The sequence below is a fragment of the Gossypium raimondii genome, chromosome 5, assembly GCF_025698545.1.
Source record: "Gossypium raimondii isolate GPD5lz chromosome 5, ASM2569854v1, whole genome shotgun sequence".
Lineage (NCBI taxonomy): Eukaryota > Viridiplantae > Streptophyta > Magnoliopsida > Malvales > Malvaceae > Gossypium > Gossypium raimondii.
In genome coordinates, this window is record NC_068569.1 from 55,555,508 (window position 1) to 55,583,174 (window position 27,667).

A 27,667-nucleotide genomic window follows, 5' to 3' on the forward strand; every position below is an offset into this window, starting at 1 on the left:
TTTAAAAATACTTTTTTAAAAAAAATTTTAATTTTAAAATACTTTTTAAATTTTTTAATTTTTAAAATAAATTTTTGGTATTTTATTAAAAATGGGCCGGGTCGGGCCGGGCCCGGGCTTATGATTTTTTCCCGGGCCAGGCCTGGGCAAAATTTTAGGCCCATATTTTGGGCCGAGCCTAGGACCCGGGCCAAAATTTTTTATGGGCCCGGCCTGAACCCGGCCCATGAGCACCTCTATTACATAGCTATTAAGTGCGTTTTTTTTTAAATTTCAAAATATAATGCCGACAAATATACAAAAGAATTTGATGGGGTTAACAATTAGATTTGAATTCTTAAATTCAAAAAATAGAGGAACTAAATTTCTAAAAATAAAATTATGAATACTATATTTTAAATATAAAAGAATCGAAAAACTTAAAGTATATGTAAAAGAGAATGTCGATAATGGCAAGAAAAGAGAGAAAAATAGAACACACAGATTTTACGTGAAAAATCATATTCTAATCAAAGTCAAATAGAAGTAATGCAATAAAATACCTTATTCTAATCAACATCAAATAGAGGAAGCATACTTCTATACGGATTTCACTTGTGTAGTCTGTCGACCCCAGCCCAGTATCTTGCTCATTGGGGATCTATTGGATCACATATCTTTAACAGTATATTTTAAATATTCACATATTTATTCTATAATTTGATTTCAAAAATAATTAATACTTTTTTTAAAACATTTATCTCATTAGGTTCTTATCATATCCGTTCTTTTTGGTACAACGTCTAGAATTACTTATAACTCATCCCAACCCTTAAATAAAAGAATAATATACTTTAGCACACTCAAACTCACGTCTTCCTGCACTGACAACAACACCAATACCAATCGAATTAACACTCAATCGATAAAAAATAATTAATAATTAAGTCAACAAGAAATGTAGGAAGACTAATTTTTATTAAAAAACAAACTTTTTTTTTCTTTTCATATCATTATATGAAAGCATAAAGATTTCATGTCGACAGTCTGAAAACAAAATCAGTTTTTCACCTATATATATATATAGTATTTATTTTTGGCCTATATAAAATTCAATAATATTGTATCTATAGCTTAAAAATCAACACAAAATCCCAACATACCAATTATTGCCTTTTATATATCTATAGCTAATATTTTTAGCGTTTGTATGAATCTGTAAAATATTTGTTATTATTTGGAAGATTTCTTGAAAATATTTCTTAAAAGTTGTTTTCGATGAAACAAATACATTTGAGATTTATGATAAAGAGTTTAAATGTAGTGAACTGATTACAAAGTGATGTTACGGTGAAATTATAGTAAATAATGAACCCGAATGACGTTAAGGATTAAATTGTAAACTTTGTGAAATTTATAATTGAAAAAGAGAAGTGATATGCATGAAAATTTGTTATGTGAAACAAAATATTATAATGAAATATTTCATTAAAATGCTTATATGGTGAAAAATAAATTGGATGGCAATAGGGACTAAACTGAGAAATGTACAAAAGTTTAAGTGTGAAACAATTTAATATGTGAATAAGGAAATTATGATAATATTTTAATGAATGTGTCTATGAGAGGATGAAATATGCATAAAGTATTGTAAAAGTGAAATTGTAAAAAATATGAAAATTTTATGATGATAATGACTAAATTGTTAAAATTGAGAAAATATGTGGATGAAATAATAGAAGTGAAATACATAGAAATTTGATATGTGAAACAAGATATTGAGATAAATTATGTGATTAAAGTGTAACGAGAAATAAAATTGATTTGATATGTTTAATGATACCCTATGAGGTTAATACACTTATGAAAAGGTCATTAGACAAGCACTGATCGAGATGCTTTCGTAACGATATGCCATTAGGGAGAGCTCAATCATGATGCTATAGTAGAATGACTTTGTGACTAAACGAGTTTATTATTAATAGGCAAAAAATTGGAACTTAATTACAAATCATTTAAGCTCTAATTACATATATTCAGCTGATCCATTTGCTAACTCGTTGAGACCATAAATGAATTATCGCCGTCCCCAATTAATTGAGCCAAATTAATTATGAAAAATTAGTTCAATAAATTTTATAAAAGTTAGTGACATATCATACATTATCCCATACTACCAAAAGTGGAATACCAACAAGCAAAATAAATAATAATATTCTTATTGTGTGTAGAATAACCTACTAGAAGCATTGGATGAAACCTAACCCAAAAAAATAGAAAAAAAAACTATAAAATAATAAAAAGTAATTCTAAGAAACTACTGAAAATTGATGGCACAAAATATAAAATAACTTATGAAGTATGTTGAATCACACACGTATACGTATGGAAACTACAATTTAAAATACAGATGAAGATAATAGACTACATATGTTAAAATAAAATGTATAAAGTAAATTAAATTTTAATTTTGGTTTTATGGTAAATTTAAACTTTTACCAGTTTAATTAGTATAGGTTCAAATTTCACCATACACGTATTTTAAAATACTCATGAACAATATAAATAAATTTAAAGACTTTAACTCGTGACACCAATTCAGTTAAAAACTTTATTAATGGAATAAATAGATAAAACTCAAGCCTCAAATTCAAAACTAAAACTTGGTTTGTTGTTTTACCCCTAAAATTTTCTATGGAATTCAACCAAATCTCCATGGATACCTAAATTCACATAAATTTACTGCTTTATATCTGTCACCTAACCTTTTCCTTTTAATCTGCAGTAACCCAGATTAAATTTAAGTATAAACATATTAAAAATTAGAACAATTCATAGGGGCTAATTTAGAAAAAAAATTAGACATATATTAATTTATGAGGATTAAATATAATTTTTTTATTTTTAAGAGATTAAAGTACAAATTTATTATATAAAAATTTATAATTTAATAATTATTAAAGGGACTGAACTGAAATTTTCCATTTTCTTTTTGGTTTGAGGGTGGAGTCAGGCTCTACCAACCCTTTTACGTTCTCACTTGACAATTGGGACTATAAACAGTAATCAAACTAAAACCCACATTTACGTATAGTAGGACTTAGAAATTCGTACATATAATTGCACGTGCAATTAAAATTCGAAATATGTAAATGTAAGGACGAATAATTCGAAATATATGAAATATGTAAATTTGTAGTATACGAATTTTTCAAAATCATAAAGTTTGTATCACAAATGATATCAAGTAAATGCATGTGAAACAGGCAAAAAAGACTAGTGATATAATTGGTGGTTTTCGTATGTTTGATTTTCAAATATTTAATAGTATTTTTTAAAAAATTAGAATCGAAAACGAGTTTAAATAAAAAATTTATTTAAGAGATGAGTCGATTCAAGTTTTAATATTTAGATTTATAAAGACGAGTTTAGATAAAATTTGATACGTACATAAGGACGAGTTTAGATAAAATATAATGCTCATATTTTGAGTCCGGTCAAGTTCGAGCAACTATATATAGTATTGATAGGAAAGTAGTTAATACCGTATTAGTGAACATATTATTTTCCTATTGGTAGTACTTATGCATTTATTTGTTTTTCATTTTCTAAGCATTATTCATAATTTTAAATTTATTTATTTTTGTATTGATCGGTACCACATATTTCGAATGTTATGAGTGGAATTTATCGAAACACATCGGTACGAGTAATACAAATTAAAATTTACACCAAATCCAGAATTGTAAATTGTTTTGATTTATTATCAAAGCAAATAATTCGATACAAAATTGACTTCCTAAAATAACATTTTCTTATCCGAATCTAAATCCGACCCGACCGAAACTATTTTTATTTATTGTTATCTTAAAAATAGCCACACAGAACATGAACATGAAATCAGATTAAAATATAGAGTTGGGCTTATTATTCAGATTAAAAATTGCAATTTTTCTTTCATAAATGTTACTTTTTTTTATGTCATGTGTCGATTTCTCAAAACTTTATAATATATATAAAATTTCAAAATTTAATTTGTTTCATTAATTTTAAGTCAAATATTTTAGTATAAATAAAAGGAATAATTCCAATGCAGAATTGACTTCCTTAATTAATAATTCTAAATTAAATATGACTCAACATAACAATTTTAGTTAACTGCTATCCGCCTAAATCATTTACATGTGTTAACATACTAAAACTTATTTAATATGTAATATTTTTTTATAGATTTTGATTATATCTGAATTTTTTGACATAATACTTAGAACTACCCGTAAGGCTCGATCTGCTCGAAAAATAAAATCTTAAATTCATAATTATATTATATTGTATTATATGGAATTTTGATTACATTGGGGGTGGGGTTTCCATTTAGTCGCTTAAACGACACCGTTGAATATCTTGGTCACCCTCCCCTAATTTCACACCACAAGAAACTACTAGAATAATGTAAACAAATTATAAAGTTTCCCATCATTCTTCAAACACATATATTGCTAATAATTTTTTAATTATTACCCTAAAAAATCATAATTAAAACCATACCAAAATTTATATAAACAAGTAATTTCTGGGTACAGCGTAAGATATATCGGATTTTTAAGGAGAGAATTCGGATTCGAATTATGAAAATGATATTGTTAAGAAGAACAATCACAACCACGGAAAGAGTTAGTTTTGAATGGTGATTTAAATCGTGAAAATGATTTTTTTGAGAGGAATAAATAACCATTACTACAGAAAGATCGATTTAATATTCATGAATGGTAAAACAGGCGTGAAACTAAATTCACCGTTAACACCTAAACATTTGAATCGATTATTGATGCGTTATAATAAGTTGAGAAGATTTAAACCCAAGGCATCAAAATTATGGGCGAAGGCAGAAAATTAGTTTAAGAGAACTTTGAAGATCAAAATGCAATTTTACCATTATACTAACTTATAATTTCATAAACTTCAAAGTATCTAAATGTGATATTTACCATTTTTAAGGGTCAAAGTCATAACCTTTTAACTTGTTCACAATAAGGTTCCCACCTTTTCAGTCATGAAAGACAATCTAAAATCCACTTTTGAACTAAAAAAAGGTAATGTGTCACCCATGAGACCTTCTATAAAAGCACAAAATCATTCATTTCAGTCCTCACCTAAGGAATCTATCACCCTTGAAACCTTCTATAAAAGCACAATCATTCATTTCACTCCTCACCCATCAAACCTTAAACATTTTTTTTTCAAACAAAGAGAGAGTTCTCTTTCTGGTCTTTGTTTGAAAAACCCTAGTAATGGTGAAAATGGATGGGAATAACTTCATCTTCTTCCTCACTATATGTGTATTGAGTTGGAGAATGGAGTTATTGAAAGCTCAAATGGTGCCGGCGGTGTATGTGTTCGGAGATTCGTTGGTTGATGTCGGGAACAACAATTTTTTACCTGTTTCATTCGCTAAGGCAAATTTTCCACACAACGGTGTCGATTTTCCGACCCGAAAACCGACCGGAAGGTTTTGTAATGGCAAAAATGCTGCTGATTTGCTTGGTAAGTAGCTTCTTTTTGTTACTTCACTAAGTAAACTCAATCTTTTAGATTATACATATATATATATATAAAACTCATGAATGAATGGTAGAAATGGTTGTACGGCTCCAAAGGGATAGAAGAGCTGCTAGTATCATGCATTGCAAATTAATAAACAGATTCTTTTTTGGGTTAATTTCACCAAACGTCCTCAAACTATTACATGAAACTTAGTTTGATATTTGAACTTTAAAACTTGAGTGAAACTAGAAAATTATTTAAGGAGGCTAAAATTGAATACTTTTTTTGGGGGGGGGGGATAAGGTATATTTTTACCATTATGTTTATTTGTAATTTCATAAAATTTTAAAGGGGCTAAAGGGAGAATTTCACCATGTTAATGGGGCAGATAGTCTTGCCTTCGCCCTAGAATTGAATCTTTAAAATATTAGTATTGTATCAATTAAGCCCTTTTCATTCGACTTGGTCATTAGTTTAGGCGTTAAAACCCTGGTCCAGATTCGACATGGAGCATATTTAAAATATGTTGGTCAAACTATAAACACGTATTTATTTACTGTACGGATAGTTTGGATCTGATGCATTTTTAAAATGCTCCAGATCATATTTGGGTGGTCATTTAACACTCCAACTAATACTAAACTAATGGAAAGATCTTGTTAATACAAATCTGATACTTTAAGGATTAAATTTAAAAAATTTAAAATTTAAAAACCGATTTAATTATAACCATAATTTAAAGATGTTGGATGCAATTAACCCTTTAAACCTTCCTGTCCAACTTTTGTTGCTAAATTCATGGCATTCACGTTTCTGTCTCTACATTTCCCTTTTTTTTTTTATAAGACAGAAAAATATAGAAATTTCAAATAAATTAATGCCGACGTTTTGTTTGGGACACATGATAATGATATTAAACACAACGTGACAGAAATAAATTAAAATACGACATTAAAATGATATAAACAGAATAAATACATAAATGTCTTAAAATATTTATTATTATAGTACATAAATACATTTAACATAAATGTAGGAGGACGTGGGTTTGAGTGCGCTGAAGCGCATTACCCTCTTATTTATGAGTTAGGCCAACGCGACTAGCGCGACTCAACTCAAACCCAATCTACACATGGACAATAAACACCCTTGATCATCAGACCATCACATGGGTTTGATTGTTCTTAGAATTTTTAATTTATAATGCATGCACATAAATAAATTTCTTAGGGGTCGAAATTGAGTCACATATTTTTATAAAAATTAGATTCAATTTTATTATTGTAATTTATTCTTTTTGAGGATTAAATTATAATTTTATAAATTTTGGGATCCAAAAACAATTACTTCATTTTAAGGTTAACTCCCACCTTCTCCGTGTGCATGTACTATTAATATGTTAGGCTTGTTTCGAGAGATACCTTAAGAAATAAAAAATTATATATAATTATAATTTATTTGTCCAAATAATTAACATCAAATACATTTAATTATAGCTATTTTCGGTGAAACAAATAAAATTGTGGAACTTTCTTAAAATAAATAAATGAAGTTGTGGAGAATGAAATCTCATATCTGCACATGTATGTGTTTTAACATTTGATTTGTATGTAATTTTGGGCAGCTGAAAAATTAGGGTTACCAAGTTCACCACCCTATCTTTCTTTGTCAGTCAACAATATTACTTCCCACTTAACCGGTGCTAGCTTCGCCTCGGGCGGTGCCGGAATCTTCAACAGCACCGATCATGTCTTTGTAAGTTGGAAAATCACATATTGATGTATTCTTTTTTTTTTTTTGTTCTTTGTTTATATATATATATATATATATATATATATATATATATATATATTTGTTTATGGATCAAGTTATTCACCCAAACCTAATGATCTATTGAAATTTGCAAGGATTTGTACAAAAATATTAGGTCTATTAAAAATATGGACCAAACTCATGCTCAAACCTTAAAAGACCCAAACTTGTCCTGGTCCTTTTAATTTTATAATAGATTATATTATATTATATTATTTTTATATATTATATAATTTATAACACAAATTAAATATATAAAATATATAATACTATATTGTTAGTTAAGTTATCTATATATAAAATTTTAGTAAATAAAAAATAAATAAAATGTTTTAATATTAAATTAAAAATAAATATTTATTTTAAAATAATAATGAAATCTAAAATAGGATGGAGTTAACCAATTACAAATATAAACAAATTTAAATAAATTTTAAATTCATATTTTTGAACAAATTTAAAATTTATTAATATCAAAAGTGTTACCTAAATCCAGCTGTATCCATAAACCCATCTACTTGTAAATAATGAACTAATTGGGCCTTTTTATTTGTTCGGCCTAATTTCGTTGTGTTTGCTTACAAAATTATTAAGAATAGCTTGAGCCCACACTGGGCTGTTGAAAACAAAAACAAAATCAATAACTGCGGTGAGCGTGGATCGAACACGCGACCTTCAGATCTTCAGTCTGACGCTCTCCCAACTGAGCTATCCCCGCTAACTGATATTTTTTATTTCTAAATTATTTTAATGTGACAGGGTCAGGCAATACCACTGTCAAACCAAGTGGACGATTTCATGTCGCTGAATAAAATCCTGATGAAGCAGGGAAGTTCTGCAGCACAAAATCACACGTCAAAATCTCTCTTCGCTTTTGTTATTGGGAGTAACGATCTCTTCGATTACTTTGGATCTCCAAATCTTAGAAAGCAGAACACCCCACAGCAATATGTAGATTTGATGGTTACCACTCTCAAACAACAACTCATGGTAACTTAACTACTTTCTTAAACCATTTTAAATTTGGATAATTCAAGCTTACCAATTAAATTTTGATTTGAGTTATGTTAAGTTTAATTATTTAAGATTTCGATTAGGTGAATTTAAATTTTGAGTTTATACAGTTAACTTGAATTTAGCTAAATTTAAATTCAAGTTAATATAATCTAATTTTCGAACTTACATATCTACCTATATACATGGATTATGTGTGTTATTTTTGTAACTTGATCTTAAGTTTTACTATTTTGGCAGAGACTCTACGCAGTGGGTGCACGGAGATTCTTTTTGGGTGGTGTAGGAGCCATAGGATGCATCCCGGTAGAAAGAGTTAAAAACAAAAGCCATGGATGCAATGCAGAACATAATTTTTGGGCTGTCAAGTACAATGATGGGCTAAAGGCAATGTTGAATGAATTAAAATCCAAGCTTCGAGGCTTCAACTACTCGTTCTTTGATACTTATGGTATCATGCAAACCATCACCCAAAACGCATCTACTTACGGTACTAATTACCACCTTTATTTTTATTTTATTTTTTTTATTATTATTTAAATTATCTAGTCTTGCTGTAGATTTAGGAGCAAACTAATATTTTTTTTACTATAAAATGAAGAATTTAATCACCGTCCATTTCATTTTGAAATCAATAGGTAAAATTGTAAATGATGATAAAGTTCAATATTAACAAATATTAAATTGTCGTGTTTTAGATTGGAGTTTAAATTATATTAGAGTAATTTCTAAAATTCACTTTTACGCATCTAATAAAAATGTTTCAAAAGAATATCATACACTTTTAACATGAGAACAATTCTCCTGAATAATATTTTAATTTTAATTAGTATTGATCGATTAAATATAATTTTAACAAATTAAGGTTCATTATCTATGTCAGGGTGGGCTAAAATTTAGAATATTTATAATTTTAAGGAAAATGATTAGATTAAGATTTAGGGTTTAAAGAGAGTTTAGGGTTTTAAATTTTATATAAGAATATATTTTTTAATTTTAGAGTTAAAAATAATAATAAGAGTTAAATTGATTTTTTGATATATTATATTATTCATGCACTCTAAAAATATATGATATGTTATGTTATTATTTAATCTCATTTTAAAACAAAACAAGTAATTTTTAACATTCTAATTAACGATCTAAAATTCTACTTATTTGCTTCAAAATTAACTATAGACAAACTAAATAGCTAGTTTTTATAATAAAGAGATTAATTTGCTCTTCAACCTATAGGACAAGGATCAATTAGGTATTTAACCTCTTTTTTTTTTTTGTCTTAATTGTCTTCTTCTTTTTTGTAAGGAAAAAAAAAAAGAAGATAGAAGAGTTTACCCTTTTATTTGCCATTTTTGAGCAGGGTTCAATGAGACAGAAGCTGCTTGCTGTGGACTTGGTGAATTGAGAGCTATAGTTCCTTGTTTACCGTTTGTAACACAATGCTCCAATAGGACAGACCATATGTTTTGGGATTTGTATCATCCAACCGAGGCAACCACTGGCATTGTTGTGGATACTCTTTTTGATGGTCCCTCTCAATATTGTGTCCCAATCAATGTTCGGCAGCTAGTTTCGGGTTAACTCTGCTTGTTATAAAAATAATATAATATGAGTAAGTGTTAAATAAGAGTATATGTTTAGTACAAATATATAATTGATTATTTATTCGATATAAATGTTGAACACTGATGTTTTTGTTCTTTTGGTAATAAAAATAAAAAAGATGTATCAATGTAATATTAGGGAAAAAAAAGCATAGCAAATAAATCTTATCCAATGAAATTGTGTTGAACAGAATGCTGTGTTATTTGAAGTAAAATAAAAATAAAAATACAATGTGATGAAAATGAAATAACCTATCAACTAAAATTGCTTAAGGTGTTCATTGTTTTCTTTATTGGTCTGAGAATACAGGTTGTTTTCACAAAGAACTATGTATGCAATATTTATATTTGGCAAATACTCAGACATGAGTAAAGTATATGATCCTTTATTATATAAAAATTAACAAAATATATATATTTGTGTATGAAAGTTGACACATATTCATATTTGACATATATGAAGCACAAATACTTGTATAAAGAGAGTGTCAAAGTGTCGGACACAGTTCTGACATGACAAAATACGTGTATCTTTAGATATCTATGTTCGACAAATACTCGAATATGGGTAAAGTATATGATCCTTAGATATATAAGAACTTAACAAAATACATATACTCATGTATGAAAATTGACACATAAGAGCCCATCAAGGGTTTTTTTCCTTTTACTTCTAAATTCAGAATATACAATGAGTAACTTTGTTCTAATGGATGTTCAATTGATAAGTATAAATAACTTTTTATATTATATTATTATATAAAAATTTAATATCCTAACTTTTTGGAAACTTAGATATTTCTGTTTTCATGTCGTGTTATATTTGTATTACGTATTCAGACTACCAAACAGCCAAAATGTAAAATGTACCAAAACTAAAGAATATACAGGCCAGTGCAAGGACATACCTTTCATGATTTAGAATTAAAGTATTCATATATCTTGGAAGAAGGCTTTGAGGTCACCCTTGAGTAAATCATAGGCCAACATCTTCTCAACTGCAGTCTGAATTTAGGCCCAATCAATGAGACAGAATGTATTAATAAAAACATGAAATAAACAATAGGATAGTCTTATACTTTTTTTTTTAAGTCGTGAAAGTAGAACCTTATATTGCTGGTCTTTGGCTGATATTTTCTCATTGCATAATCGTTCCACGTTTTTATTATTTTCAATAGCATCCAAGATTAATGTTGCTCTGTTAATCACTTCATCTGGGACACCTACATGATGAATAGAGGAATCATGCAATTCCTTCATGATCAATAATTTTAGGTTTTTAGATTCACTTGGCTTTCAAAAATTTGTATGTGGTTAAAGTATCAAAGTAATCTTGGTCAGAATAGCAATTTAGTCTTGTACAACTATGTTACATTCGGGTGTAGGTGTCAGGGTGACGGATATGTATCCTACAGAAATATCATTAGATTTTTTTAAAGTTTTTTAATGTATTTAAAGAATTTTTTAAAATCATATCTCTACATCAATATATCTAATTAAAGATTCAGATATGAAAACTTAAAAAAAAAAAGTCCAAGTAATAGAGCTATACTACGGAACATTTGATGTTGATGCAAGCAAATAAAATTGATACTGGTGTATATGAAAAATCGTCTATTGACTTGTGAAATCTAATAGTGAGACCTGTAAATAGAACTAAAGCAGTAAATGAATATAATTTATCAGACTCCACGTCAGCATTTAAACGATCTTCAATTAGTACTTTTAACAAATTTACTATGACATACTTATTAGTACTTTTAACAAATTTTCTATGACATACTTTAACCATTTCCTTTTAAAAATTTAAAATTAGTTTTTGTATTTTTATTTCTAAGAATTTAGTCATTTTATTTTTCAAATTTCAAAATTCAAATCCACTATTAACATTATTAAATTTTTATTAAATTCAAGTTAATTACATTATTATTTTTACTTACATGGCTACCAAGTGGGTATTTTTGTTTATTTTAAAATGTCACAGCAACAAATTTAATCAAAAAATTAATAGTGTTAACAGTTGAACCTGAATTTTGAAATCTAAAAAGTAGAGGGACTAAATTCTTAAAAATAAAAGTAAATGAACTAAATTCTAAATTTTTAAAAAGTACAAAACTTATGACATATTTTAACCATAATTATATCACTCAGTTCTATCAAATAGGACTGGATTGCACATTTTACCTTAATTAAAAGGCATAATGACTTATTTGGTCTTTTAACTTTGCAAAAAACTCATTTTAACCCTCATTTAATTTTTTGCCTCCTTTAGCCATTAATTTTGCATTATTTGTCAAATCACCTTAAAATGGATTAAAAAGTTAAGGCCTATCCACGTATATGCCACGTCAAAAATTAATTAATTAATTAAAAATTTAAAAATATTTTTATATTTATTTTGTAATTTTTATATATTTTTAATAATGTTAAAAATTAATTTAATAATTTTTATAATTTTTGAATTTTAAAATTTTAAATTAATTATTTGATGACGTGATGTTATGTGGTAAAAGTTAACCGACATTAATTTTTCCATCCATTATGGGGTGATTTCATAAACAACATAATTTCAAAAACTAAAAGAGGTAAAAAATTACATGAAGAACTTTTTTTTATTTATAAAATTAGAAAATCAAATAAATCATTATGCCTAATTAAAAAATTGCGTACATGCTTTTAACTATCTCTATGCATATAGTGATGAAAGCAGCAAACTCAGTTTTAGGAGATTCGAAACATACCTGCTAGTAATGCACAATGTAGCCCTGCAGGAAATATGAAGTAATCCATACGATTTTTAGTTGAGATTTCTATCATGAATCCCCAAGTTATATAAACTAAAAATAATAAAGAAAAAATCACCATAGCTCAGAGCTGCGTGTCCGGGAACTAACCTGCAAGAATGCATATGCAATTGTTGTCTTGATTATTAAATTAAACTATATGTAAAGTATAAAGACAATGGAATTAATAGGTCTGAGACCTGTCCACGGCCCATGGACAGGTCTAGGTCTGACCCAAAAACTGCAAATATGAAGTTATTTATGATACATCTAGGTGGTTCAATACAATGTATATTAACACTCCAAATCAGCTAGGTTGGTCTTTGGTAACAATTAAGACCAGACAAAGAGTTATTATACCATTTGGTACATGAGTTTGGCTTTGAGGTTCAATTTGGTACATGAATTTGGCTTCAATGTTCAATTTAATACCTAGTCTAAACGATATCATGTGACCCAATGAATATTTGACAAATGTTTTCTAGTAAAAAAATATAGAAGTATCAAATTGAAAAAACTCAGGTACTAAACTGAATATTGAAGCTAAACTCAAGTACTAAATTGGGACAAAAAAAACCATAGGTACCAAAAACATTGAAACCAAACTCAGGGACCAAATAGAATATTAACCCTTAGAAAAACACTAGCAAGAAATCTGTAAGGGTCCTAGGTTGTCATCTCCTCCTTTCTAAGCCTATTAGATGGTATAAAGTTATAGCCATCAATGGAAGATTTTAACATGTTACTGTGATTCCAGTAACGTGATATAAATGCAACAGAACTGTACCGATACAGAAAGATGATGTCTTCAACATTTATAGAGTTCTCGTCAGGCCGTAGCACACTCATGGTGTAAAAGTTGATTTTCTCGGACTGAAAATGATTGTAGAATGGAAAATTTTGAGTAAAAATAAAGGTAAAAGGCCAATGTTCTTTTTTTTTTCTCTAGCTGAATATGCCATTTAATTGTGCAGCAAGTATGCAATAATGTGTACCTTTGGTAAGCAACTTTCATTAAATAACTCAGTCAAGTGAGTGCACACCAGAACCTGCAAATACAATATTACCTCATAATCCCAATAATTTACCGATAACTATTACAGTAAATACACAGCCAATCATTCACTATGCACTCTGTTTTTTGCTTAAATCCTTTCTTAACTTCGTTAACCACCGTAAATGTTATGTTTCATTAAATCTACAGCCAAATAATGTGTATGCCTCCCTGAGCTTGGAAAAAGTGTAGTAAATGATAAAGCCAAGTAGTTAAACAGGCTAAGAAAAACACTTTGCAGTTTTAGTGCTTAGCTCCAGATGAGAGTACACCTATGTTACCCAAACTCAAGGGTGAATGTTGATATAAATATGCTTAACTTTTTCTTCAAGTTTTTCTATATGTTTTGAAGATCATACTTTTATAACTGTTGAGGGGAGATCAGACTCGCTCTAGGAGAAATCTTCGAAGTGTCATCCATTGGAAGCTGATGCACCACTTAACGGTGGAGATATTGTGCTCAGGATGTCTATGTTTGGTTTTATGCGCAAGTTTTATCTCTGGACTCCACAGAGAGACCTCAAAGGGTTCACGAAATGGAAACGCCTTGCCCGCTAAGGAAATGTGAGCATTTGGCATTGGTGGGGTTCGAACCCATGCCCTTGTATGGCATTAGTGGGTCAGAATGGTACCACTTGAGTTAGCCCACCAAGGCCAAATGCTCACATTTCCTTGGTGGGTGAGGTGCTCTCACCCCGTGAACCTGTTGAGGGCTCTCCGCGGAGTTAGGAGACAAAACAGGATAAAATCGAGCACAAACATTCCAGGCACAATACCTCCATTGTTGAGGGGTCTGTCGGCTCTCAACGGATGACACTTAGAAGACTTCTCTCAGAGAGAGTGTGACCTCCCCTCAACAATAACCAATGTTCAATTACATAGTAGAGATGGATACTTTAGGAGTGATGAAGAGTCAGGGTAACATAGGGCTACTCCACATCACAGCAAAACAAGTTTAGACTGAAAATGGTTACATTAACATCCAGTGTCTAGTAGATAGTAATAATTCTGACTATAATAAGTTAGAGCTAATGTGCACCCCTCAGATTATAACAATAGGCGGTAATTTGGTGGGAGGAAGAGTAGATCAGAAAACCTTCGGTGGAACATCTAAGTTGGCGAAGTGCTTTATGGTCCCACCAAGAAGACCAATGCCATCTAAATTACAAATTGATAGGATAACTCAGTGAATATATTTGTAGTACTGCAAAACCAGACATTAAATATCCGTGCGATAAGGTTAAAGGGAAGATACCAACCTTCTGTCAGGGTACCTTTACCAAATTCATCCAGCAAACATAAAGACCTTGAAGTTGCCTGCCTGTAAAATTTCTCAACGTCATGCACTAAAAAGCAATTTCTATAATATCTGAATTCGTATTTACAAATAAGCTTTCAAATCCAAGTCCATTTTTTCATCAGCATTGAATCTGAATTCGAATTAAATAAATTATATGCAGCATATCCAAATATGCTAAATAACTGAATTTAATAAGTCAAAATTTAAAGTACAAATTTTAAAAGTAAAGCGAATAACCAATTAGGATATTTGAATTTGAATCCCTTACCCACAAAAGTAAAGTTGATTCGAAATATGAATATCCGAATTCATTATTTGAAAAAGGAAACGGATTTGAATAAAGAATATCCATGGTTTATATTTGCATTCACTCTGAATCCACTGCAAATAGTAACTAAAATATCCAAATCTGAATCTGCAAAATGCAAATCAAATATCCAAAATCCGCACTATCTATTACCATCCCTAATCACGACATGCCATTCCATGAGAGACTACGGAGCCATCATTATCTTTCTAATCTAGTATACCTTAGCATCATTCCCACTTGATGTAGATCTATCATAAATGTGGACTGTTGTGCAGTCATAAGCTTGCCTCCCATTGCACAGAATATCCTATGAAAATAGGAAATATGGTTGACTGACCGACTGGATAACTACTAACAGAGATTTGCAATTTTAGTTTTAAGGAAGAATTAGCAACAAGCGCATCTCATACCTATCAGTCAATCCAACTGTTGCAGCATCAGCAGGTACAAAACTTCCAATATGAGAAAGGAAAACAATTAAAGCCACCTAGGAAAACCATAATTTAGTAAGTGCAATTTATTTGAAACCTTTTTAAATGGATGATTATGTAGGCTAATAAAGTAGTTATTTTCAAATAATCATGGATTTAAAATTTCAAATTAATCATCCAATAAAGAAATAAATGCTGTACGGACAGCCAACAAAGAGGAGAAATAAGTTCTGTTAGTACTGTCATGTCATGCAGGAGGAAAATAAAAACATAATCTATTTTTCACCAATCACCTATTTAAGGACAAACAAATTTGATAACGTTTTCTAACACAATCATATTGGAGATCAAAAGGAATCTCATAGAAACTAGTAAAAACATAGAAAAATCCATCAAAACTTAGCAAATATGCGCAAACAAGCACGTGCTTAATACAAATATGCTTCTACTAGAAAAGTACACCAGACTGACCTGCTTTATGTAGATGCTTTTCCCTGAATAATTAGGACCAGTGATGATATGAATCCTTCCTGAAAATAGCAGAACCTTGTAGATTTGGACAAAACCATTTCATAATGAAATATTTGGAACAGGCTTTTTGTGATTAATTGATTAAATGTTTTATCCTGAGATTTTTACATGTTACAGTTAAACTTTTAACTCAATTTACCTTCATCAAGAATCTTTGTGTCATTGGGGATAAATGTATCCACTGTCATTTCCTGCAAAACATGCCTGTAGCAGAAGCCTAAAGTTGTTAATGCTTGTTGGAAAAAGAAAGAAAAACATCATTAATTCTAATAATAAGATCTCTTAAGAGGTTTTCTAAATGAAAAAAAGTGTGAAATTGTAAGTAGATGGCTCCTTCCTTCCATTTTGTATATCAAGAGTGGTCTCCATGGTTAAAGTAGGCCTCACATAATTGTTCTGGCGAGCAACCATTGCCAACGACAAAAAGCTAATATCAACATGAAAGATATTATGTTTAGTATAGTTACCTAAGACACATTCATGTTTGCAGAGAGAAGAAAATGTGAAATAGAAATAAAGTGAACCTTTTATAATTCTTACCAGTCAAGTTCAGACACAAAGTTCACAGCCTTATGCAGTTGTGTTGAGAATGTTAGTACACGTAAGACCAAGTCTCTGATAATCGCCCTCTCCATATCTTCATTAATGAATTTAAGAAGTAATTTGTTAGACGTCAAATAATTATAATATAATTATATCTCTCTCTCAACGAGTCTAAGGTCTGGACTCTGGAATTCCCTTCAACGAGTTCCACTTGTTCACTATAGGTCATTTGCGTGGCAGAAGCACATGGAAAAGCCCCGCTAAGTCAAATGATTTCCCTACAAATCGTGCAGTGACTCGATCCATAACTAGGGACCGTAACATAATTATACAAAGAAATTCGCTACTAAGTAATTATGCTATCTTTCACTAACAGCAGCATGGTTGGGATATAGCTTGTTGAGATGGGTTACAAGATGAAACTTGTAAACATATAACACACCAGGCATTAACTACTTAAAAGTAAATTAGAAAGCGTACCTAGAACTTTATGATAAATGTCTCCAAGAAGGCTATCCAATTCTCGTGTCTTTGGTGTACGATAAAAGAATCTCTTTGTTTCCCCGTCAGCATCAGAGAACTGAGTTTTCGTAGAATATTCTCTGATTAGATGTGATACACATGGGAATAACATTCGCATTCATTTAAATCTAATGCATATATCAACTCAGTTTGCCTTGAAAATTTAATGTTAGACAATTACAAATTTAGGAAGCCATATGATGCATGCATCAACTTACTGAAAATTCAAGATCTTGAATTTTCGATTGTGTGATTTCATCGGGTTGTTCTTCAAAAAAACACATCAAGTATCCTAGACAGACAAACAAAGGTTATCATGCTAAATGTTAATTAAGATGTACTTCCAGTATATTAAGATTGTGTTTAATATCACAGGAAATACTTTGACACATGGATATGCTGAAGAGACACAGAACAACCTATTTGATGTATATACACAATACAAGGAGAAAACTTCTCTTTGCATAAATGAGGAAGTTGCTTGAGCTCTAATAATGAAACCTGTGAAGATGCAAAATAATGTAAACAACTCTGTAGAAAACCTCAAATGGTACTTTGAATTCATCAAAAATGCTTTATACTCTAATAAGCACCTCTTCTAGAAATTCGGGCAATTCCTCGTATATTTGTCTCAGTTCATCCAACTGCGCACAGATGGAAATAAACACTAAGGTGAGAAGTTTTCTGTAAGGACACAAACTTTCCTAGAAAAAACATGCTATCCTCATCACAGAAAAATCAGAATTAATGTCCAACCTCATCACAGAAACCCTCTTTCACTAGTGTCTCATAACCCTTCTCTTTCCTTCTGTTTACATCAATAACACCGATGACCTATAACACAGAATGTGTCAGTTTAAAGAAGAAAGTTATAAGGCAGGCAACAGGAAAACTCAGCATTTTTCTACTGACTATATTCTTCCTATTTAAAGGTCACTGAAATGAGAAATAGAACCAAATCTACATGAAGCAAAATAAGAGACACGAGGAGAAAAAGAAAGTAGCATAATCGGTTATTAGTTCCTATTTCCACACTATATTCTCAGTTTTAAAGCATCTCCTTGTCAAACCTCATAAAGGATTTAATTGGGATATGTCTAAACCAAGCAGCAATTTTTAGCATCAGCCTGTCAATGAATATTAAAAGTGAAAATGACTAACCAATTCATAGACATATGCCAGCTCTGCGGTGAGGCATGAACTAGCCTGGAGAAAAGATCAGATAGATAAATATTTCACATCCAACCTAATGGAAAGAGGACATTCATGAATAACAAGTTTGATACCTTAGCAACAATGTCTACGTTCAAGCACTCCATATGCTCTCTAAGGTTTTCAGAAATACCTACTTCAAATATCTTGTTCACATGCAAGAGCGAACAGACACTCTACAAGAAAACAAAGAAGGATTGGAAAATTAAGGTAAACTGTGCAGCATAAATCTAAAAGAACTCCATGCTTTTTGTGAGATAATTCTTTCAGGACAAAATTAAACCACTAACTGAAATGACTCCTGAAACCGAGAACAATTTGCTCCATGTTTTTCCATACAGTTCATGTTTCTCAAACTCAAATGCTGTATGCAGCCACATTTCTCAAATTCAAATTGAATCACTAACTGAAATGACTCCTGAAATTGAGAACCATTTGCTCCACATTTCTTCATACGGTTATGTTTCTCAAACTCAAAAGTTGTATGTAGCTAAGGAAACAATAAGTTCTAATTAAACTTGTTGGAATCCCTATAATTAAGGATAGAAATCTGATGGTATTGGAATCCCTATAATTAAGGATAGAAATCTGTTGTGATCTCTTGTAAATAGAAACTAATCTCGATTCTCGATTCTTAGGAAATTACGATATCAATTACTGATTCTTAGGGATTAGGATTTATTTCCTTTAAAATGATTATTTTTCTCTTTATAAAGCTGTAAACTAAAGTAGTAGCAATATAACAGAATTTTTCCTCTGAGTGTTTTTACATGGCATCAGGGCTTTAGGATTCATTCGATCCTAATTTTTTCTCTAATTTCCCTTCTTAAAAATTCCTTCGGTTTAGTCCTCCAATGGGTGATATCAATGAAATTTTCTCTCAAACCGAGACATCACAGATAACTCGAATATCAATCGGGAATCACTCAAGGTGAAATTAATTCCTCCACTACTGCTGATGATGTTTTTGATGTTCGCTAACAAAACACGACTTGAGACTCTCCATAAGATACTTGGTACTCCCACCACTCATGGATCTCTAGCCATTCAAGGTACTGCCTCAACATTGCTTTTGAATCTAATAATCAATCTCCTTGGATACTCGATTCAAGCGCCTCGATCACATGACAGTAACTCCACTGTTTCAAACCTACACTCCTTGTCATAACAAATCCGAATCCGCATAGTGACGGTTCTTACTCACCGTATTGGAATAGGAGAAGTACAAATGATGAGAGTTTTTCTCTCGATAAAGTCCTACATGTCCCAAACTTGTCCTGTAATTTACTTTCAATTAGTAAACTTACTAAGGATGAAAATGTTCTTGTTGAATTTTCGCAATTGGTTGTGTGATACAGAAGTAAATCGGGAGGATGATTGGCACTTGCTAAAGTTGATGATGGACTATATATTTGGAATAAAAACAGACACAAGGGGATTGGCTCTATCCATCGCAAAGAGGACACTATTATGTTATGGCACCGTAGGTTAGGACATCAAACTTTGTGTATTTGAAAAACATCTTCCATTGTTATTTCAAATAAAAGTATTAATTCCTTGAAGTGTGAAATTTGCCAATTATCTAAACATACCCGTGTGCCATACCCATTAAAACCACATATTTAGTCCCAACCTTTTCGTTAATCCATAGTGACCTATGGGGAGCCAAATAGAGTGAAAAATATTACAGGGCTAGATGGTTTATAACATTCATTGATGATCATACTAGGGTCTGTTGGGTCTATCTACTCAAAGAAAAATCTGAAACACCCAAAGTATTCCAAAATTTTCACTCAATGGTTTGAACCCAATTCAACTCTACCATACATACCCTCCGTACTGACAATGGGAGAGAATACTTCAACTCTGTCTTAAGTCCATACCTTTCTGACCAAGGCATTATACACCAAAGCTCTTGTCCTGACACTCCTCAACAAAACGGGATCTCTGAGAGGAAAAATCGTCATCTTCTTGATGTGGCTCGAGCCATAATGTTCACTATGAATGTTCCAAAATACTTGTGGGGAGAAGCTGTCCTTACTGCCTGCTATCTCATAAACCGAATGCCATCAAAGATCCTCAATTTCCAAACACCTCTAAATACTCTTTTAAAGGCCTTCCCTCTATTTCATGTCCCTAATCTTCCAGCCAAAATATTCGGCTGTAAAGCTTTTGTCCATAACCATCAACCAAATCAATCCAAACTTGATCCTCGAGCCCACACCTGTATCTTCATTGGATATTCCCCTACACAAAAAGGCTATAAGTGTTACTCACCAACATTGCGCCGAATGTTTGTCTCTCGAGATGTTACCTTCTTTGAAAATGAACCATACTTTGCAGCATCTCATCTTCAGGGGGAGATTTTTAATGAAGATGAGACCCTTAATACTCTCCTCATTATACCGCCTGATCCTACTACTACTATCCCAGATTTAGTTGTTTCCCCTATACAGCAAGAATTTAACACCGTCCTTCCCAATGACAATACCTCCACCGAAGTACAACAGCCACTTGATCAAGGAAAACAGCAAATACAGGTTTACTCCCGACGGAATCGTTCTCCTGAAACCGACTGAAGAAGGCCAATTACATCTCCAACCGAGGACTGCTTACAAGGCGAAGTCCCACCTCCGTCACCATCCATCTATCTTCCAATTGCGATTCGAAGGGTACAAGGAGTCGCACTCAACATCCTATTTCTCGGTTTGTATCCTATGGAAATTTATCTAAGTCTTACAAAGCTTTTGTGACTAATGTTGATTCTGTAAAAATTCCAAAAAATATAGAAGAGGCTCTTGAATCAGCTGAGTGGAGACAAGCCGTGATGGAAGAAATGAAGGCCCTCAAAAACAATGAAACATGGGAAGTCTCGGATCTGCCTAAAGGGAAAAAAACGTAGGGTGCAAATGGATTTTCACTACGAAATTTAAACCCGATGGCCGTATTGACCGATACAAAGCTCGACTTGTGGCTAAGGGATTCACCCAAACTTATGGTCTCGACTACAACGAGACGTTTGCACCGGTTGCCAAGCTAAACACCATTCGGGTCCTGCTATCTCTTGCTGCCAACCTTGATTGGCACTTGACTCAATTGGATGTAAAAAATGCTTTTCTCAACGGGGAATTAAATGAGGAGGTGTATATGGATTTCCCACCAGGGTTTGAAGAAAACAAGGACCAAGTGTGTAAGTTGAAGAAGTCCTTGTATGGGCTGAAACAATCTCCACGAGCATGGTTCACCGATTTAAAAAGCTATGACTAGCGAAATTACATTCAAGGACAAAGTGCACCACACCATGTTCTACAAGCACTCGGAAGAGGGTAAATGCTGCATCCTTATCGTTTATGTTGACGATATAATAATAACAGGAAATGACTCGAGCGAAATTTTGAGATTGAAAAAATTTCTTGGTACAGAGTTTGAACTTAAAGACTTGGGGAGTCTTAAATATTTTCTTGGTATGGAGGTAGCAAGGTCGAAAAAAGGTATCTTCATTTCCCAAAGGAAATATGTTCTTGATCTCTTGTCGGAAGTTGGTTTCATGGGCAAGAAACCAAATTAAACTCCTATGGAGTTTAACCTCAAATTGGGAACTAATGAGGATGGAGAAGAAATTGATAGGGGAGATATCAACATCTAGTAGGAAGGCTCATCTACCTATCTCACACTGTCCGCACATAGCCTTCATGTGAGTGTTATTAGCCAAGATATGCATGCCCGAGGAGAAGCACCGAAGTCTGCATATAGAATACTAAGATACCTAAAAGGAACTCTGGTAAAGGCACAGACTTCAAGAAGACTATCAACCGAAGCATGGAAGTCTACACCGATGCAGATCAAGGCGGGTTACATTAATGATAGACGCCTACAAGCGGCTATTGTAGTTATGTTTGGGGTAATCTCGTGACGTGGAGGAGCAAAAACAATCTGTGGTAGCACGCAGCAAGGCAGAGGCGAGTATCGAGCACTATCTCATGGTATATGCGAAGGAGTTTGGATACAAAGACTTATGGGAGAACTAAAAGTGCCTTTTACTGACCTATGAAGATGCATTTGTGACAACCAGTGTCATCAAAGATAGCACATAATCCATGCATCATGATCGGACCAAACATGTGGAAATAGATCGTCACTTTATAAAAGAAAAAGTACACTCGGAGAAGTATGCATCATCTACCTACCTACTAGACAACAAGTTGCGACATGTTAACCAAAAGTTTGAACAGAAACATGTTTGAAGAACTTAGTGGCAAGCTGGGTTTGATTAACATCTACACTCCAACTTGAGGGGGAGTGTTGGAATCCCTATAATTAAGGATAGAAATCTGATGGTATTGGAATCCCTATAATTAAGGATAGAAATCATTGTGATCTCTTGTAAATAGAAACTAATCTCGCCATCGATTCTTAGGAAATTACGATATCAATTACTGATTCTTAGGGATTAGGATTTATTTCCTTTAAAATGATTATTTTTCTCTTTATAAAGCTGTAAACTAAAGTAGTAGCAATATAACAGAATTTTTCCTCTGAGTGTTTTTACAAAACTGAAATCATTAAAATAGTCCTCAAGTATTGATGTTATATCTAGACGATCATCTTACCAAGAACGGATCTATAACTTGATATCTTGATATATATCAATTGCCAGACAAGAGAATCAAATGACAGTATGGCAATGTTAATATGCAATACCTTCAGAAAAGCAATCCAGTCACTACTTGTACACATAGAGCTTGGTGAGTTGAATTTCTTCCACACGAAAAGAAAATAAAAATCCATCAGAAAAATAAATTGGCTGAGTTAGCATCTAAAAGTATTTCATTTCAGAAAAGCAAAAATATGAAAAACTTTGAGGAAAAAAGTTGTACTTAATGCAACATAATCACTTCATTTTTCCACGCGTAGGAATTGTAAGGGAACCATAAAAAACATTAAACAGTAGTGGTCATACCTTTAGTAGGTGAGGGACATCCTTCATGGATTTCAGAGTTTCACATAGAGAAACCATCAGTTCTTCGGACGAAAGAAAGAATGATATCTTAATCCTGTTAAAGGCTATGAGTTTCGATAATAACAGATTAAGATTATAGCTGGAAGACCATATATTGGATTCCTCACGATAGTGGAGGTTCTGATATTATGTGTTTGAAATGCCACCATAATGAATTTTTTATTCAGGAAATGCAAGCACTTTCTAGATATGATTGAAGAATAAAGGGATACGACATTGAGACGATTGTTCAAGTTTTCCAGGTCGAGTATTGGCCTGAGGAACCAGTTTCTATAGCAAAGAAAACCATTGTCCAAGTGTTTGGATTAGATTAGATATAATATAAGCAGCAATAATTTAACAGATTTCTCGAGTTCGATCGAGTACCTCAAAAGACGTCTCCCCATTGGTGTCACACACTGAGTTTAAAGAGAAAGTGAATTATTCCACTGTGAGAAAAGATACAATAATATGAAAATTAAAGTAACTTTACAAACCTTGTTCATGATTCCAAACACCGAGAACCTAAAAAGAAAGGAAACTATTAGAGATATGGTCAGGTTAAAACATCTAAAAGTATACCCAGAAAGAACTTATACTTGCAGTATAATGGATGTAATTACCCTTCTTTTGCTCTACCAATTCCCATATGACTCGGATGTTTATCTACTTGAAAGATCTGCAATGCCTCATGTGCTGCAGCATCAAGCTTAAGAAACTTGTCTCTATTTTTTAGTTGTCAAGGAATGCAATATTGAGTTCTGGTTTCTAAATCTATTGTTATTTTTCCAAATAGAACGTAAATTTTGACTTGAAAAATCAGAAGAACAGGTGCTGTGAGCATTGTGATCAATTCATATAAAATGATACAATGAAATTTCAGTAACAGAATCGATTGTAATTGAAGCAGTCCTAGACTCCATTTGCTCAAGGGTATCTACAATCCTTTCATTCTCTAATATAGCAAGAAGGCCCCCACTTACACGAACTTGGATATCACTTCCCATGTCCATCATTGAACTTAGCTGCAATAGTTTAGAAGGCAATAAGAGCATGCATATATCAACAGAACTGATATTATGCTCACTAGAGTATCCTTACTGCAATGAGAAAAGAGTACTGGGATTGACAACCCCAAAAAAGGAGGATCAAACACGCCAGTAGAGGTTATATACTAAAAAACCTTTTTTCTTTAGTTTCTTAATGTCAGGATGCTGTTAAGAACACATCTCATTTCTTCAAAGATTGAAACAGAGAAGCTATACTGAGCAGAACATTGCCTTGTTTTTTCATCGTGTTTAGTTCTAAACTATTTACATTAATATAATAATTATGAATGAAGTAGTATTTTCATAATATTCCACTGCAACCTCGAAACTTCCACATCACTATGTTATAAAAATATTTACAATTTGCATAAAAATCTTTAACCATGACTAAACGATGAAATTATGTGAACTTAGTGCAAATGAAATTATTATTAGATATTACAGCTAATGGAGTATCCTGGTTAAGAGATTATGTTATCAAAGACAGGTGGCGTTAATAATCATGTGTGAAAGGAGGGGGGGGTCATATTTAGATGACTTACATAGCAAATTCTCTCCTTGATGTTTAATCCATCATCCATTCCTGTTACTCGAAGGTATATCAACCTATAAAAGGCAAATAAGAAACCAGAAAAAAAAAAGGTGAGGAGAAATATCAATGACTAAAGCTGGAATCGAAGAATATCATTTTAGGTATGAATGATAAGAAAGATATTTCATTTAGGAAAGCAAAATAAAATGAATCAAGCTACTGTATAAAATGAGTAAGTAGGGTACTACAGTTAGTCCTATGTGAAAAAGTTCACAATAAGAACTAATGTCCTGAGTGAATATAAATTCTTCCAATCAATCCATAACAGCGGCAGATATGAAGCATGTACGTGCATATTACAATATTAGTTAGTTGACTTCTGCCAAATACTGGAACGAACCATTTACAACATCTCCGATAAGTTTGTTACTATGCTTCATATGAAAGAATGATGAAGGAGCTTTCCAGTCAAGCATCCAATGAATGTTAACCATATGGTTAAGTATCTTTAGGGAGATTGATTAAAAGAATCTTGGGCTTCTGTTGCTGCTGTAGAGGGCTGGGATTGGGTGTAGTATTTTGAGATTACCAATGACACAAAAATGAACCCCAAGTTAAGTGCTTTAGTTTATAAATTTAGTTATCCTAGCAGTTCATTTATGCTATACATTTGTACCTGTGCCATGCTTGTTCGTAAGTGAATATCGAACTTTTAACAAGCTTCACTGTGGGAGTCTCTGTCATCCCATCTGCATCACTTTAGAGAGTAAATAAAGTTCACAAGCTAATAAGAAAGTTTATATAACAACTAAACCAACAGAAGTTACCACTTCGTTGTAAAGCTGACAGAAAGGTTTCTTCAGTTTTTGTACTTGTATATATAATCACCGGCTTGGCTTGATATTTCACTGAAATTGAGCAAAACAAAGAAAACCAGATATGATCAATTAGAAGTTAAAAACAGACTAAACGAATACAAAAAATCTGAAGCCATAGCAAATGGGAGAAAAGATTATGAAGGCAAGCAATGATAATTCTAATTAATTTGAACTTTTCCTCAAAAGCCAGTTCCTTTCATAGACATGAAACTCATACCAAGTTCAATCAGTGGGAAGTCTGAGCTACCATCATCCCAAGCTTCAAGTACATTAAGCTGACGAATGCTGGAATCGTAGTAAGAAATTCCAATTCTGCACAACAGAGTTTGAAAAACGAAAAAAAAAAAATCGCCCAGTTGATACCTTACACCATAATCAACAGCTTTAACGAAATCTACCTCCGCTACTTTCTTAATGTCATGTTTGCACTTACTTGTCAGTACTTGTTAAAACTTTCCTTTTTCTTTTCTACATTTTAAAGGCACAATAAGGAAATGGAAAATAACTCGAAATCAAAGATAAAGCTCACCGATGTCCCTGGTGAATGCAAGCCATGTAGACCTGCATAATATAGATCCATCCAAACAGATGCATTAGCAAGAAAATCAATCGTAACAGCTTTACGTGGAACAAAATTTTCCTAGGATCAAAACAAACTTAAAACTTAAAACTTAAAAGGTAGCATTATCTATGATCAAACAAATGTCAATAATTAGTATTGAATAGAATTTTACATTAAAATAAACGCGGTTGCATGATTTGAATCTTTAGGAATTTTTTTGAATTAAGCAAATGGATTAATGAACAATCGAAGATTGAGGTGTTAAAAAGTCGTTTGGAATATACATCTGATTCAACTCTGTTCGGATCATTGGAAAATGCAATGAAAATTATAAAATCAAAACAATGAAAGCCAAAATCAAACAAACTAAAAAACTATACTGCAACAAAAGAAAAATCAAGGTCTCCTGTCCTTAGATAGCCAAATAGAGAACTTTTAAAACTTGAACGTTGAGCGTTTCGGTTTTTTTTTTTCTTTAAAAAGCGAATCAAACAAGCGAAAAAATCATTTCAAGTTCTTTTTGCATTTTTTTTTCTTTCTTTCTTATCCTCAGATTTTCGCAGCAACCAAACAGATCTTACAGAAAAAAGGAAAAAAAATCGCAGGCATTTTAAGCTTGGAAATCAAATGGACCTGAGGGAGGGCTTCGGTTTCATCCATGTCTTCATCCATTGTTTGGGCGCTTAAATTTGATCACTAATTAATGAGAAAAAAGAGAGGGAATTTTTGTTCTTTTATAGTACAGCCTCGAATATGCTTTGAGATTGAGCGGGATATTCAACGGTCTAGTTCTTTAATTGAAGTAACAAAAAAATGGTTAAAATATGATATTAGTCCCTGTACTTATCCAAAATTTGAGATTTAGTTCCTGTACTTTAAAAGTTAAAATTTCAATCCTTTTGCTTTTCAATTTAAAATTCTAGCCCAATCATTATTTTTGTTTGTAATTTTTTAAAATTTTATCAATTTAACATATTTATTTCTTGTCAATCATATGCAATGTTATAT

At 31.8% G+C, this 27,667-nt stretch overlaps 2 protein-coding genes and 1 non-coding gene across 3 annotated transcripts; 1 reads left to right on the plus strand and 2 right to left on the minus strand.

Annotated features, from left to right (window-relative positions):
* Positions 1-5,127: 5,127 nt before the first annotated feature.
* LOC105768461 (GDSL esterase/lipase At5g55050) lies at positions 5,128-9,976 on the plus strand. The gene is made up of 5 exons (XM_012588381.2): positions 5,128-5,523; positions 7,148-7,278; positions 8,095-8,325; positions 8,590-8,839; positions 9,710-9,976. The coding sequence occupies exons 1-5, from the start codon at positions 5,271-5,273 to the stop codon at positions 9,928-9,930; spliced, it is 1,086 nt and encodes a 361-aa protein (XP_012443835.1). The 5' UTR covers positions 5,128-5,270; the 3' UTR covers positions 9,931-9,976.
* On the minus strand, positions 7,981-8,053 carry TRNAF-GAA (transfer RNA phenylalanine (anticodon GAA)). The gene has a single exon. It is a non-coding gene; the product is annotated as a tRNA-Phe (tRNA).
* Positions 9,484-27,331, minus strand: LOC105768462 (DNA mismatch repair protein MSH5). The gene is made up of 35 exons (XM_052630528.1): positions 27,293-27,331; positions 26,627-26,658; positions 26,315-26,409; positions 26,047-26,127; positions 25,896-25,968; positions 25,230-25,293; positions 24,509-24,663; positions 24,262-24,363; positions 24,136-24,163; positions 24,026-24,057; positions 23,872-23,929; positions 23,600-23,686; positions 23,341-23,397; positions 18,714-18,815; positions 18,589-18,633; positions 18,184-18,261; positions 18,021-18,071; positions 17,847-17,928; positions 17,646-17,719; positions 17,386-17,485; positions 16,903-16,999; positions 16,694-16,789; positions 16,502-16,566; positions 16,303-16,361; positions 15,811-15,887; positions 15,621-15,707; positions 15,050-15,111; positions 14,887-14,948; positions 13,732-13,785; positions 13,524-13,609; positions 12,816-12,847; positions 12,695-12,718; positions 11,061-11,176; positions 10,862-10,958; positions 9,484-9,932 (listed from the first exon to the last, which is right to left on the minus strand). Exons 1-34 carry the CDS (start codon positions 27,329-27,331, stop codon positions 10,887-10,889), a joined length of 2,424 nt encoding a protein of 807 aa, XP_052486488.1. The 3' UTR covers positions 9,484-9,932; positions 10,862-10,886.
* Between the last annotated feature and the right edge of the window lie 336 nt (positions 27,332-27,667).